The following is a 15,029-nucleotide window of genomic DNA, read 5'->3' as shown; positions in this document are numbered from 1 at the left end:
GAAACAGAAACTGTAAAATATTCATGTAAGTGGTCTGAAAATGAGCAGCTGTCAACCGTCGCTGACAGAAAAAAGGAGCACACCCACAGTTGTGTGTGAGAGTTGGCAAAAGGTTTGTTCTGAAGTGTTATCAAAGAGCCGCAGTGTGCGCTTCCTCTTCCATGGAGTACGCATCAAGGGTGCCTGATGGCACTGGAAATAAGAGCAGCGTGTTTATTTGCTTGCGCGTGTGAGACAGCTTTGCATCAGATGGAGGACTTGTTTGTTTTCATCACCTCTGTATGTTGCTGAGTGTGTGTGAGCGCTTTGCATTTAGGCATGAGTGGGGTGTAAGGGGTCTATTTCTCACAAGGGTTCTATACTACACTGCACCATTATGTAATTGTTTATGTAAATATGTAATGATGAACTGGGAAACAAGTTTTGTTCCATTCCAATTCTCGTCAATTGTTCTATTTTTGATAGTTTCTAATGGAAAACATACTATGAAATGCTCATTACCAGGAATTAATGAATGACACACTCGTCCGATACAGAGCAAAGAAGGTTTGCGACCATGTAGACCTATTTATACCATGGCCCCATGCTAAATAAAATGAGACCTTATCATTATGTCTAAGTGCTCTCTGCAACGAAATATGTTGCTTTGAAAAGGCTCTCTCTCTATTTACCTTGTTCTTTCCTAGGTTTTGTTACCTGCTAATACCTGGAAAAGTCCCTAGCTCCCCATAAAGTGTGTTAGATTATACCCTGGAAACACTGTTTAACAGTAAACAGCAAAGGTCCTATCTGTGACTTAGCAAATGGTTATAATTCTTGTCTTCTCAGCTCATAAAAGCTCTGAGCATAGCAAGAGAGTTAACAGTATACTAGCAAAGCTATAAGCCAAAAACACTGCTTACATTTGAAACAAAGTAGATATAATTATTTAAACCTAATCTAGCTAGCTAGCTAACCAGCTATGTCATTGTCCCAAATCAACAGCTACATTTTTGAACAAAGGCTAACACTTAGCAAGCGCATTATTTAGCCTGGTCAACAGGCTTTCGCTTGAACATAATAATAATACATGATTGACATATAGGTCAAAGGGCTGCTCCAAAATTCCAGAGAATAGACACCTCAAAGGGCATTGGACTGTGAATACTATGGTCACCTGATAAGAGAATAAGACCATACCTATCATGTTAATGGTTACAGCAATCAAATGTGAGGCCTTTAAAAGGCAGTGGCTCCCCCCCCCCCCCCCTTTGAGGATGACACCCTCTGTACATGGGCTGTGCGAACTTACCGCTAGGCCAACTACAGCCCCTAATGTTATCATTATTTTACTACGTCTTAAGAGTTACATCATTAAAAGACTTTGTTTTTTGACATATTTAGGAATTTTCTAAACACACTACATTTATCAGGTTCCAGTAAGACCTGTCTCTTCCCTTATCCCAGTTTTTTTTTTTTAAATGGCGCCATATACCACAACAGGGGGACTTAAATCCTCACTTATCCTCTGGGCAGCCTGATCAGAGGATGAGGGAATTGATGCACGGCCGAATACCCATAAAGCATCAGCCCAAGTGTTTTCAAAGTGTTTGCCAACAACCCGAGGGGGGCCTTTCAGCACGTATTCAACCTGTCAGTGAGACCGCAGAGGGGGCTGATGATGATGTGAAAAACATCTTGCCTGGCCCCACTGGCCAAGCACGGTAACACCGGGGTTCTAAATGACAGCAGGCCAGATCCCCTGTGAGAGAGTGTTTAAATCCCCTCCAGTTCATACATTAGTCCACAATGGGGAGGAGGACGCTGTCATCCACCTGCTACTCTGTGCCTGGTCCCACTTGGAGAGGCACTGCAAGAATCATGCTCATTGACTTCTGGAGTGGTTTTAACACCATCCAGGCTCGTCTGCTGGGAGAATTACCCTCAGCTATGAATGTGAAATCACAGATTACTCCGTCTAAATCTCCACTTTTCGACACCCACAAATCTCTGACAGATCAAGAAGAGAAGACACAGCAGCTGCGATGGGAGATGTGCTCGCCTGCTATTAAACCGTTAACATCTTAGGCTTTCATGTTTGACAATGTGAAAGTGTAGTGCATGTGTAAAAGGCAATGCGGACACCTGACAGGGGAGTCAAGTCAACAAACCACTCAAGGTAGACACAATAACAAAAAAGGATTAAGTACTAGTACGAGGGGAAATCATCCACCAGATTGAATAACAGTTCAAAATAGACTTTATATGTTGTAAATTTCTAGGTTAAAAATAGGCTACTAACGGCTCATTGAAAACCATAATAATAGATTGTTCTTTTGACATGATCCTGTTAAAATAGATTTTCAAAATAAACTTAAATGACTGGAACCTTTTTCTTTTCTTTTTGAAACAGTAAGCTACATTTTAAGTCTTTGAGTTATCACCTTATGTTTGTTGATGTTGACATAACCAAGGTAACATGCGCTTTTAAATGTGGCTAAAATTTGAAGCTACAGAAGAGTATGGATCTGGCTGTGGGAAAAAGTTGGCAATGGTCTAAAATAGAGACCATAATAGCTAGAATAAAGATGTATAACTTTGAGAGTTAAGAGATGTTAAGAATCTAAAGATATTACATGTGAATAAGCAATAACAATTTAGGCAATATTTTAATGGTTGCTATTGTGACGTTGTTGTAGTGTCAGAATTTGGACTGCAAATACTAATATATTATTACATCACGGAAAGGGGTTTTTTTGTGCAGGGAATTTTTGATTCTCTCTAAGCGGGATGAAACTTTTTAAAGAAGGTGGTAGTCATACCATTGTTCTGTTGTTGCTGCAATAAGCTGGAAAGGGAAACAATATAGTTATGCTTTGTTGGCGAGGCAACCTAGTTGAGAAAGCTAGTTAAGTCATGGAAATTGAGTTGGAGTCATTATTGTTTTTAAATGTATTTCCCATGGGTGACATTCCAGCTTTCTTAATAAACTGTCCATCCTGCACAAATTGTATTGTTTAGCAGACATAACCAAACATGTTATTAAAGGTACAGTATGTTACAAACAGCCAAGATGGAGATATTTTTGTATGCACTCAGTGATTTTGTGTTGACTGACATGTCTGTGTATCGGAGTGATGCATTCACAACACACCAGCTCCTATTCACTTTCATTCATCTCATAATTCTTACATGTAGCCTTTAAGCAGCTGTATTATGTCAGTCTTTGTAAGCTTTCACTTTAATTAAATTATCTATGCAAAACAGGGGCATGCTGGAGTCACTTATTACTAATTGCAATTATCATAATGCAAAGTTAAGTTGTCAAGTTAGACTTATGTAAGGATTTTAATTAGCATAGTCCCTTCTCTGTTGCTTATTAAATCAGGTCAGTCAATAAACATATTGACATCAGCTAATGCAAGACGGGCTTCAGGTCCATTGTTAGTTTGCCATAATCAAGATCGCACATCGCCAACTTATTGTTTTTGTTTTTTTGGTTTACCTCACCACAAGGCACCCATTCATTACAAGCATCATAAATTGTTCCTGTGAACCCGAACAGCAATAACTGTGTGGAAACTTTATAGCCAGGCTATATTGGATTTGCTATTGCATTTCCTGTAATGAGTGCAGCGGCTTGCTTCGAGTAGAATGAACACAGCAGTTTGTCTTTTGTATAAATGATTAATAGTGACAGATATGAAGTAGCATCACTCCCAGCCAAATCATTTGAATCCTGGCTATGCATTGGCTTCAATTATTCATGTTAGAAGTCAAGCATATTTACAAATAGGAATGCACTCTCCACATAATTCATTACCATACCCTAATTTATATCGATTTGGTCATGCCATAATTTTTCTTTTCAATTTTTGCTAAAGCATATCCTGTCCCATTTTTTTTCTTAAGTTTTGAACTTCAAATATCACCAATCATCAAGAGTTTTCTTCTCTCTCCCCTGAAAGGTCATGGTGGGAATTACTTTTGATTTACCTCGTTTTAGTAGTGTCGTTCCATTCCAGTTTAAGGTTGTCAACATTTTCGACTTGATTTTTTTTTGATAACACTTGTTTTAAACTATCGCAATCTTCATCATTTTAATGATCGATAGTGGAGAAAGGTACCTAACCTTAAAGAAAAATTATACTTTTAATCAAAAGCTGCCGCAAGCAAAAAACAGAGAGACATAGAGCGAGCGCTGTCTCAGCTGCACAAATATGTGCCTTCTATAGCATTCATATTCATCAGCGAACATCCATATAAACATCATCACTACTTAAGCTAGGATTTGCTCCAAAATCATTTAATTTGACCTTTTCAAATCTAAGAAATTATATAGTCAGTCGTCTGGAGAAGCTTTTTGGAGTCTGGGTTGTATTAAATATCACAAATTGCATTTAAACCGTCATCAAAGAAACAAGAGTTGTTTAAGGTTTGTTGCAGTTGTAAATATGTTCTCTGAGTGTCTTATAAGGTATGTACATTACAAGGATTCATGTTTTTATAACCATTCCATTTTTGGATCTTATGACTTCATTTCTGAATTTGGCAAAAAGGTGATATGTGTAGCTCACTTGGGAGAAAAAAAAGACAATGTGTGTGATCTGGAGAATGTAAGTTGCTTTTGTGTCAGTCGTCTAAAATCCATGCTTGCCCTCTTCCTACATTTTACAAGTCAGCAAAAACTGGCCATGTTTCAATATGTGAACTAGCTAATTTAAACATAGTAAGTAGTGGCCACAGTGTCTTGAGAGAACCAGCAAACTGGCACTTCTCTACTTGGTAGTTTCTCTTGTATTCATACTGGAATGGTCCGCAAACACAAGCTAGAAGAAGCAAACAGAATACGCCCATCATTGTACATCAAACTGCAATACCACAGAAAGGGAAATGGAAAGTCATGAAACATCACAAATAGTGTGCCTGCAACAAAAGATTAAGACATTTCATCTCTTGGGGAAGAGGCAAGACATCAGCACATTGGTGCACTTAGGAAATTGCTGCTCCTCACAAGTCACATACCAAGCCTGCAACAGGACAAACAAATAGGGAAACCATTGATTTACATCATCAAGTGTGTTGCAGCTTTGGAAAGACAGCATGACACGAGTACATCAAAGTTTTGAAAAATGCTACAGTCAGGAGATTGAACTAAAGTAAATCAGAGATCGCTATTGTCTATTTTTGAGTTTTGAACTCGTACACGCTGTCTCAGACTGAACCCTACATTCTCATGCTGCTATGCCACGTTGAAAACAGATATCTTCCAAACAACAACCTAATAAACAACCAAGACATGATACCCTCTATCAGATTAAATGCCTGCCAAGAAGATTAAAAGCCATAAATCAACAAGAGCAGTAATACTCTGAGGACTTCCAACGCATTTATTTAGAGACATATTATCTGACACAACACTATGATCAAGACACTCCATAAATATATCTAATGGACAAAATAATGAAATCAAATTAGACCTATCCAGTTCCTGCTTCATCACATCAAAGAGTAACAGTATACATCCTCTCCAGACTGGATGCAATCTACTTCTATCCATGGAGAAAAGCGTATGTTGTGACTCATGGAATCAAGCGTTATGCCAGAGGGAGAGTGGGCAAAACAAAAACATAGAAAGTTTAATGAATTGCTGTTCCTTACACTTAATCTAGAGGAAAATGTAAAGACAAAAAAATCTGTAAATAAGTGTATGTTGTAATCTTAAAAATCCATTTATCTCAGCTAATTGGCATCTGTTTTACTCTTTCAAGACATTTCTTATGTCAGTTATCCACATTCCCTTTATTTATTTAAAATAGAGACAGTGCACATTAATGAACATAAAAATGTAAAACGCCAGATTATAGCCACAGGCTCATTTCCATCTGCAGTCCATTATGTTTGCCATTGAGCTACTTGCCATTTGCATTTGAGCAATGTCAATGCATACAGATATACACAGCTAGACTGTATGCTGATGACAAAATGTTTTACATTTTCAATTCTTATTGTTTTTCATCCTGACTAAATGTCTGCGGATAAACAATGTAACCCAATTTGCCAGTACTGCAAGCCTTTGGTCCTTTCTAGTTAACACCTGTATGTCCTTGTGAAAATACTTTGGATCAGTCAAATAATCTTACAAACAAAATGTATTTAATGATTTGAATGAGGAAAAATTATGTGTTTATCATAAACACAAAGTCACATTTTTCCTTTAACTGTTATAAAATGTTATAGTAAAAAAGTTCAAACAAAACACTGATAAAAGGATTGTCTATTGTCTCAGGAAATATTGAACCAATATCAATCAAGTTGCCAAAACCCTTCTTAATGAACACTTTCAAAGACTGAATATTTGGGAAAAGGCGCAAAAAAAGGTCATCATGGAGATTGTGTGACATACTGTATACACTTGGTCTAACCCTGTTCTTGAAGCAAAAGTTAGTTGAATCAATGTGCTCCCATTGTCCTCTATAGGTGATCCGTTCTGGGCTCATTTTGGGTATGGCTTGGGGGCTTTCTGGTCTGCTGAGAATGCAATGTCATCCATCATGGTTACTGCTTAGGTTCATTAACATGTCAAGCTAACCTTGACCAGCCCTTCTCTCTTGAAATCAGGATTCAGAATTCACCTCCTATAGTCAGAGAAGAAGTTCCAGTACTGTCAAGATGACAAGGAAAGATGCCTGAGGGGAAGAAGGAGACAAGATAAGAATAGCAAGTGATGCCTTCCACCTCAGGGAGATAGCACAACTCCTTCCTCGTGAAGTGAAAAAATGATCCCATTCACTAACTATCCTAACAAGAAGGCTCTCATGTATTGTAATTCTATCAAACATTCAACCCCACCCCTTCCTCTTGTTTAATACCTTAGAGCCACTGGTATCCATTTCAATGTGAATGGTCAAGTTGACTTTCTTAGATTTTAAGCTCACTTAAAAGTTATCCACCCAAATTAGCTTAATGATTGGTTTTGTTTTTGCCAATTTGTGCTACTACATCTTAAAGTTGTTCAAGTTCTTTCAGAATGTTCCAAGCTTTCATGAACATTTGAAAAAGTTAGAAGATGAATCAATGCAAATAAAACCAGTCACAGAGTTCATAATGGCAGGTATGTTCCAGCAAGTGTCAAGTCTCTGGAAGTTGATTGTTACTTACAGAGATTCTGAAAGCCAAACGTGCAAGACAAAACCAAAGTATTCCATGGACATTTGGTTGTACACTTGTTAGAAAATAGTGGAATATATTGGTCTTTAACTTTTCATTCAACCAATGCTAATGCAATTCTCTGTTGTTTTCTTTTCCTTTCTCTTTAGGTCTGTGATGCAGTGGCTCAACAGGGTTCAGTCCTTCCTCTACTGCAATGAGAACGGATTCTGGGGAACATTCCTGGAGAGCCAAAGGACATGCGTTTGCCACACAGGTGTCACTCTATGCCAGAGACCAATCCCGTGTGTCATTGGTGGCAACAACAGCTGTGCCATGTGCAGCCTGGCCAACATCTCACAATGTGGCTCCTGCAACAAGGGCTACAAGTTGTACCGTGGTCGCTGTGAGCCTCAGAATGTGGACTCGGAACGGAGCGAGCAGTTCATCAGCTTCGAAACTGATCTGGACTTTCAGGACCTGGAACTCAAATACCTGCTACAGAAAATGGATTCACGATTGTACATTCACACTACTTTCATCAGTAATGAGATCCGGCTAGAGACCTTCTTTGATCCCCGATGGCGTAAGCGCATGTCCCTGACTCTCAAAAGTAACAAGAACCGGATGGACTACCTCCACATGATAATTGGTCTATCAATGAAGATCTGCCAGATGCGAAATAGCAGCATTGATCCCATGTTCTTTGTATATGTCAACCCATTCAGTGGAAGTCACTCAGAAGGTTGGAGCATGCCCTTTGGGGAACATGGTTACCCACGTTGGGAAAAGGTACGACTGCAGAACTCCCAGTGCTTCAACTGGACTCTTCTGCTTGGCAATCGGTGGAAGACTTTCTTTGAGACGGTGCACATCTACCTGCGTAGCCGTGCCAAGATCCCAACTGGCCTACGCAATGACACAGGACAGGGTCCAGTGGATCTGGCAGACCCTAGCAAGCGTCAGATCTACATCAAAATATCAGATATCCAAGTGTTTGGCTACAGCCTTCGATTTAATGCTGACCTGCTCCGTAGTGCCGTGCAGCAGGTTAACCAGTCATATACACAAGGAACTCAGTTCTACTCATCCTCATCCGTAATGCTCCTGTTGCTGGACATTCGGGATCGGATTAACCGCCTTGCCCCTCCATCTGCCCCTGGAAAACCCCAGCTGGACCTCTTCTCTTGTATGCTTAAGCATAGGCTCAAGCTCAACAACAGCGAGATGATTCGAGTGAATCATGCCTTGGACATGTACAGCACAGAGATACTAAAACAATCAGATCACCTGACTGCTAAACTCTGCTGAACACAGTAACATTCACATAAGGACAGCAAAGAGTAACACCCAACAAATGAACTACGAGGGGATATTAATCCTCATTTTGTTTTCTCTTTTTTGATTTTTGGACCTTTTCTGCCTTTTGATGTAATATTAACTTTGTAAGCATAATTCTTAAAGACAAAAAAAGAAAAAAAAAAGCAGTGATGGAAAGCATTTGAGGCAGATAAAGAAGATAAATGGAACCACTTTAAGGACTGTATCATATTTGTCCCAGCATGTCTGTCATTCCCTAAAAGAACTCAAAAAAGAGAGAGTAGAAAAAAAAAAGAAACAAAATATTAAATCTATTTACTGGTGAAAAAGAGGCCTTGATTTTACTCTGAGGGATCAAAGGTTTTATCTGAAACTGCCATTCTTTATCGAGACAAAAAAAAACATTTTTAAGGGAATAAATGACACAACAAAAGGGCAGACCAGATATCGTTTTATTTCAGCTAACGTGCAAAATATTTCAGACATAATGCAGAGTTTAATATTCAGAATGTTTATACATTGTAAGGAGTAAATAGCCCTAGCAACTACATAGTCAACACATTACTTATAGACTCTTTATTACATTTCAAACCCACAGCAAATCTGCATTACTCTTTGTGAGTTATGAGGCACTCTGTCATTGTTCTGACACATAAGGCACACAGCAGGGCAGTAATGGATAGTCATGTCAAATAACAAAAGCCAGCTGTTTATATATACATATATATGTGGGTGAATGTGTATGTGTGCGTGCGCAAGTGTGCGTATCCCTTTCTTTTGGCTTGATGCTTATTGCTGTTCGTTTATTGAATGTGTCATTTGAGATTGACTCCAGTCTAAGCTAAAAACTTGCATTCGGAGCGCTTCTTCCCGTGTTTGAAATTCAAGCTGTGTTTTTTCACAAGGCAGTACCTCCTGGTGCGTGAGTGCAATATTGTGGTCTGAAGATTTAACAATCAATGCTATTTTGTACAGCTTTGCAAAATGTACATGTCGTGACTGCTGATTTGTGGAGCTTTTCAGCACCAAGAGCAAAATGTAAACATTCATCGTTCAGGCACATTCGCGAGACAACTTAAAGCCATACACTCCCCCCGAGGTAGACATAGGGTAAGACATTTAAGTTCATCGCTGTACCACAAAGTACGTATTTCATGACATGAGGGGAAAAAAAAAACAGCTCCATTTGTATGTTTTTCATTTCACCCTCACAGTTTTAAGATAAGAGCACAGCAAAGAGACAGGTGACAGAGGCGGCAGGCTTATTATGTTGGATAAGAATCGTGTTGTAAAGCCATTGAATTGCTCTGTTGTGCCACAGGGGAGAAAAAAAAAAGAGACGGTTATATTAAAGCTTCAAATGCATTTTTTGGCGGTGTTAAATCTGTACGCTTTTTTTTTTTTAACAATTGCAGTTTTTCTTTCCAGATATGATATTTAACCTTGTTTTGCATGTTGCTGAAAACATCAAGAAAGTTGCAAATTCTTTTTTAACACTCTCAATCATCAAACTCAAATATGGAACACTACCTATGGATTTGATGGTCACATTTTATTTGGGTAATCCAATGCTGAAACATTGCTTTAGCTGATTCAATTTGGAGGTCCAGACCATTACCAGCATGATTACTTAAAACAAAAAAATGTTCAAAGGCATCGTGTCCTAAAACCTCACAGTTTTTAACAAATATGAGTTTGAACCTCTGACTGTATAGAAAAAGGGTAGACACATCTCCATCTCTTTTTGTTGTACAAAAAAAAAAACAATTAAATATAGTTCTATAGTTCTTAGAAAATTTAGCATGTGGAAACAAATCAACATGATTTGCTTTTGCGATCGACTTGGGGTTTGAGAAAAATGTATTTGATGTGTATTTAGTTTGCCACATGTCCCATCTGTTGACATGGAGGAGGCAGAGTTTTTGTCACACAGAAGTTGGAAGTTTAATTTTGGCTTCATTTTCAGAGGGATATTTGTTGTGTCCATCTTTTTATACAGTCTGTGGTTTGAACTAAAAAGAAGTTGCCGTATTTGCAACCAGTGTCTAGCCCCCCAACCCTCAAATTGTGAAAAAGGCTGCCAACCAAGCACGCTTTTAGAAATACATCTAAAGATAAGTACGTTTTTGTTAATCGTTTGTGTTATTTTTTTTCAAATGTATGTTTATTTGGTTTGTAGTTGTAGTTTAATTGCCTTGTTGTTTTTTTGTTGAATCTTGTGCTTTTTTAAGTTCTCATTTTTCCTTCACATTGTGTTTTCTTGTTGTGTAGGCTCAGCAGTAAGCAGAGGTATATAATATACAGGAGCTATGCTGAATTTTGACTTATATTGAAACAACACTGAAACTCAAACAAACAGCTTCTTGAGTCACAAAAAAAAAATCATACATTAGGAATTAGCATCGGACCTGAAACTTGCCAGTATTCAGCTTTGTTTACCGCAGATTCACTACATCCAATTACAACTGCAATAGTTGTATCCAGGCGTGTGCATTCTTGGCTTTATGTGATTTTCTTTTCCCCTTTATTCTACTGTTGTCAATATTTTATTAACAACTCTTTAATAGGTGCTTTATTGATAACAATAGGTCAGTAATTCAAAGAATTCTAATGTTCTTCTACAAATCTAATCATGCCAGCTGATTCAGAAGTCTAGTTGAATGACTTCTTTTGTATTATTATAGACAAATAAGGCTCAGATTGTCAGCTCAGGGCTAAATTGTCCAATTAACCTGACATTAACAACAGTACCTTCATTAGTTTATATCTTTGCCAGGTTTATGGCTTGACATCCATTAAGGTGCTTTCAATGAGTGTGCAATTACATTTGCAGTGTTTCACGTCTGCAAAGGATGCTAGCGTCTGCTTCGAGGTATCTGGTAACTGCTGAATCTCAAAGCGCTATGGTATTTCACCATTGGCTCGTTTACAGTGTTTTATCCAATTAGCATGCTAAACCCAAAATGGTGGACTTTGCTTTTTTTTTTTTTTGAAACATGTAAGCACCAGTAGCATTACCATTGGACAGAAGCCCTAAGCAGACATAAATCCATATATTTTATTTACAATGTTTTCCCATGATTTTTTTGTTGTTTTCACAACATCTCCACTTACGAATGTTGTTTTCTTGAAATTACAACACTGACTTTATCGTGTTAACGAGTTAAATTCTCGAGGTCTCGACTTAAATGTAGTCGTCCTCAAAGGGTAAACCAGCATTGTTACCCCATTACAAGCTGAGATCTTAAGAAAACAACCAAAATTTGTACTGATTTTCACAGGAAAACAGGGCAAAATAAAATGCATGGATGCATGTCCCCTAGGGGCTTCCGTACCATTGAAACATTTGCATACTAGCCATATTTTCTGACAGATTCCACGTGACATAGAGCTGATTTGGACATAAAAAAATAGAAGGCAAGCTTTAAATCGCAAAAAGCCTGTACCGAAAATAAAAGCGGTAAATATAGGAAGTAATTGCTCAGCATCAACACTGGACTATCCAAATGAATTGTCACCATTTTATTAATATTATTATTATTATTATTAAGTGCCTGTTATCGATCCCTTTAACACATTTAGGACTGGAGGATGCGTTTAAATGCTACACAAAAGACTGACACTCGATTAGCTTCAGAATTTAGGACCATAAATGTAGATCAAACACTCTCTTCATCTCCTCCTGAGAACTACGCCTTTAAGGGAAGGGGGGAGGGGGGGGGGGGTTTGTGCATGTGGGGGAAAGTCAACCACCAGGCTGAGACAAAACGGATGACTTGGAGTACCGGTGGATATTTTTTTTTCCCGTCCCCTGTTGTACAGTATATGTGTAAATATTAACTATGTTACAGTAACACTGCTCTGCTACAGTAACAATATTATAAAAATATAACAGTATTGAAAGGGAATACAAAGACTACTTCATTCAAGCCCTCCATTTGAGTACATTGGCACAAATTAAAGGGCGCCCATGTCTTATGTAACTAATTCGATTCATGACAATTTATGACTGTTTTTATATTGTTGAAAACATGCTGTACTTTACAATTGATTTAATTCTTTTTCTTTTGCCACTGCAAGGTCCATAAAACAAGCACATTTACTCGTATGGCATTATGCTACCACAGTGTTGCTTACATGTACCCATGATATGTCTGGAGATTTTTACACCTAATACCTTGCCTATGTACCTTTTTTTTTTTTTCGCTGTTCTGTTGGGATCATTATATCAGCTTATTTCAAAATGAATGTTTCATATAATAATCTATTTCTCATTAAAAGGCTATATTTAATAAGAAGAGCAAGGCTTGTTTGTACACTTTCCCTTCTTATAGAAACTATCACCACCACCACCATTTTGCACATAACACCGCAGCATGTTTCACTGAAATATTTATCAAATCCTGTCAGCCAGCTTATTTTAATATACCAGCATGGTCAAAAGCATCGGCCAAATACGTTCTCGAGACTACAGCCTTTTGGTCCGTAAAAAAAGATTCTAAAGCACAAGCGTTATCCTGCCTCTGAAGTTTGCTGATAACAAAGATTTCTTCCTTGGCACGCCAATTCTTTATCTGGCTTCATGTTTTATTGTTTGCTGAATGCAGAGAAAGAAAAAAAAAAAAGAGAGAAAAAAAGCTTGTGCTCAAGGATTCACATCCAGTAAGGCAGTGGCATTCATCACGAGCACATTCTGTATTTATTTCCCTATCATGCAGACCCAACAGTCCTATCCATCTATTTACCCCCGTTAATCATTGCCCTGCTTCTGTCTTTGCAGCAGTCTGACAGCTAAAGGCAGTTGCTGGTACATGCATCTGAGCAGCACTGTTTTCAGTCTGACGATGCATTCAGTGAAATACTTCCCCCATGATGACAGGAGAGAGAAAAGTAAGCCGCACCTGACAGCTGAAGCTGCATGAAAGGGGTTGCAGGAGAAAATTGCAATTCTTAACAGATGTACACACTTATAACAAATACATAAATAAGCGTGAAATATGCTTTACATTTTTTAAAATTTTTGGCCACAGATGGCCTAGCTGTTTGGTCGCGCCCCATGTACAGAGGTTATAATCCTCCAAGCAGGTGACCCGGGTCCAACCTAAAGGCAACTGGACTAGGTTGAAGATCTTGAAGATGTTTCTTCTTTCGAAGGAGAGGTGAAACATCTTGAAGATCTTCAACCAAGTCCAGTTACCTTTTGGATCAATTTTTAAATTTACCATGACCTGAATGACTGAGAACCTACATAGACTTTCCCCACTCTCTCACCCGGTTTCCTACTCCAACCACACTAAAAGCGTGTTTATATTGCTAGCTGCAGGGTTGTATTCTTACTGTTAAATGCCATTTAGTTAAATATGGCCATAACTATATTAAATGTAATATGTAATGAAAATATTTAAACAACACATCAAAAGGTATGTGTTTACTTTTCAAACTAAAGTCTTTTTTTTCGCATGTGGACCCGACTCACTCTGCCAGCTTTTCTGTAAGCTGACTATATTCTACAAGACTAAACCACTGGAAAATGCATGTCGGCTAATTAAACCCTGGTGTATTGGACTTGCAACAGCACAAGACTGTTTCTGTAGAATCAACTGAACTAGGAAGCAAGTTGCACAAACAAACAAATATCCTGAGTTAACCCCAGCAGCTGCTGGCTATCAAACATCCCCCCGTGCTTAGACAATTAAAATGTTGTCAATCACACAAGAAAGAGGATTTTGTAGTTGTGCACTTCAGCTCTTCTGTGAAATCCTGCAAGCCATAGCGAAACTGCAGCAATTTCCCTCTACATTCCTTCATTTTGTTTTACAGAAATTTAATTTTTGGTTCCAATCGTCAGCCAGAGCTCTCAGTGCCAATACCTGGACATGCTCTCACTGGCTTCCCACCTGCCTTCTCTGCCAGTTGTGATGGTTGAAATACTTGGTGGAGCCCAAGGAATCTGTGCCAGGAATTGAACCTGCAGGTTTCTGCCATGGTGTGCCACCTGGACCCTCTTCTGCCATGGTTTCAGGGTTATAAAACCCATGTTCATCTGTTAGTGTCCTTTTGTGCTAGATCCAGATAAACACTCCATTTCAGGATTTTATCAACAAATCAGGCCTGAGTTCTTCTTGGTGGCATAGCTACCAGTGCAGCGATCAAAATAAACTTGTTCTTGAAATTCTGTTTTAATATCTGCAGTTCAGGCCTTATTAGGTGAATATGACTTAAATTAAATAAATTAGATATTTTTGTCCAGAAATTAAACAAACACACCTACTCATTTTGAGTTTTTGACGTGAATAAAAAAATGTAAATAATTTTTCATGTTAACGCATATTGACTTGTAACTTTTTACATAAAATATTACCACCATGATTTAGAGCAGGGGTGTCCAAAGTGCGGCCCGAGGGCCATTTGCAGCCCTAGAGGGGATTTTTTGCGGCCCTTGACTTCAAATGAAGAATCAGAAGATTTTGGCCCGAGGCCTTGATTAAGATTGGCACATTATCTTATTTTTCTTTTTCATGTTAACAAAGGCTGAACAATATTCCTAAAATAGAAAATGTTCAGTAACATGCATGTTGTTG

The 15,029-nt window shown here is 38.3% G+C and overlaps 1 protein-coding gene across 1 annotated transcript in view; it reads left to right on the top strand.

The window, feature by feature from the left end:
* The window catches only part of brinp1 (bone morphogenetic protein/retinoic acid inducible neural-specific 1), a 133,745-nt gene extending 120,993 nt beyond the window's left edge, over positions 1-12,752 (top strand). The window contains exon 8 of the mRNA XM_020638408.3: positions 7,299-12,752. Within this exon, the coding sequence (XP_020494064.1) occupies positions 7,299-8,439 (1,141 nt within the window). The 3' untranslated portion in view covers positions 8,440-12,752. The remainder of the gene's footprint in view (positions 1-7,298) is intronic.
* The last annotated feature ends 2,277 nt before the right edge of the window (positions 12,753-15,029 follow it).

This window comes from Labrus bergylta, chromosome 17 (genome assembly GCF_963930695.1).
Source record: "Labrus bergylta chromosome 17, fLabBer1.1, whole genome shotgun sequence".
NCBI classification, from domain to species: Eukaryota; Metazoa; Chordata; class Actinopteri; order Labriformes; family Labridae; genus Labrus; species Labrus bergylta.
The sequence above is the reverse complement of the archived record's forward strand: the minus strand, read 5'-3'. Positions and strand labels throughout refer to the sequence as shown.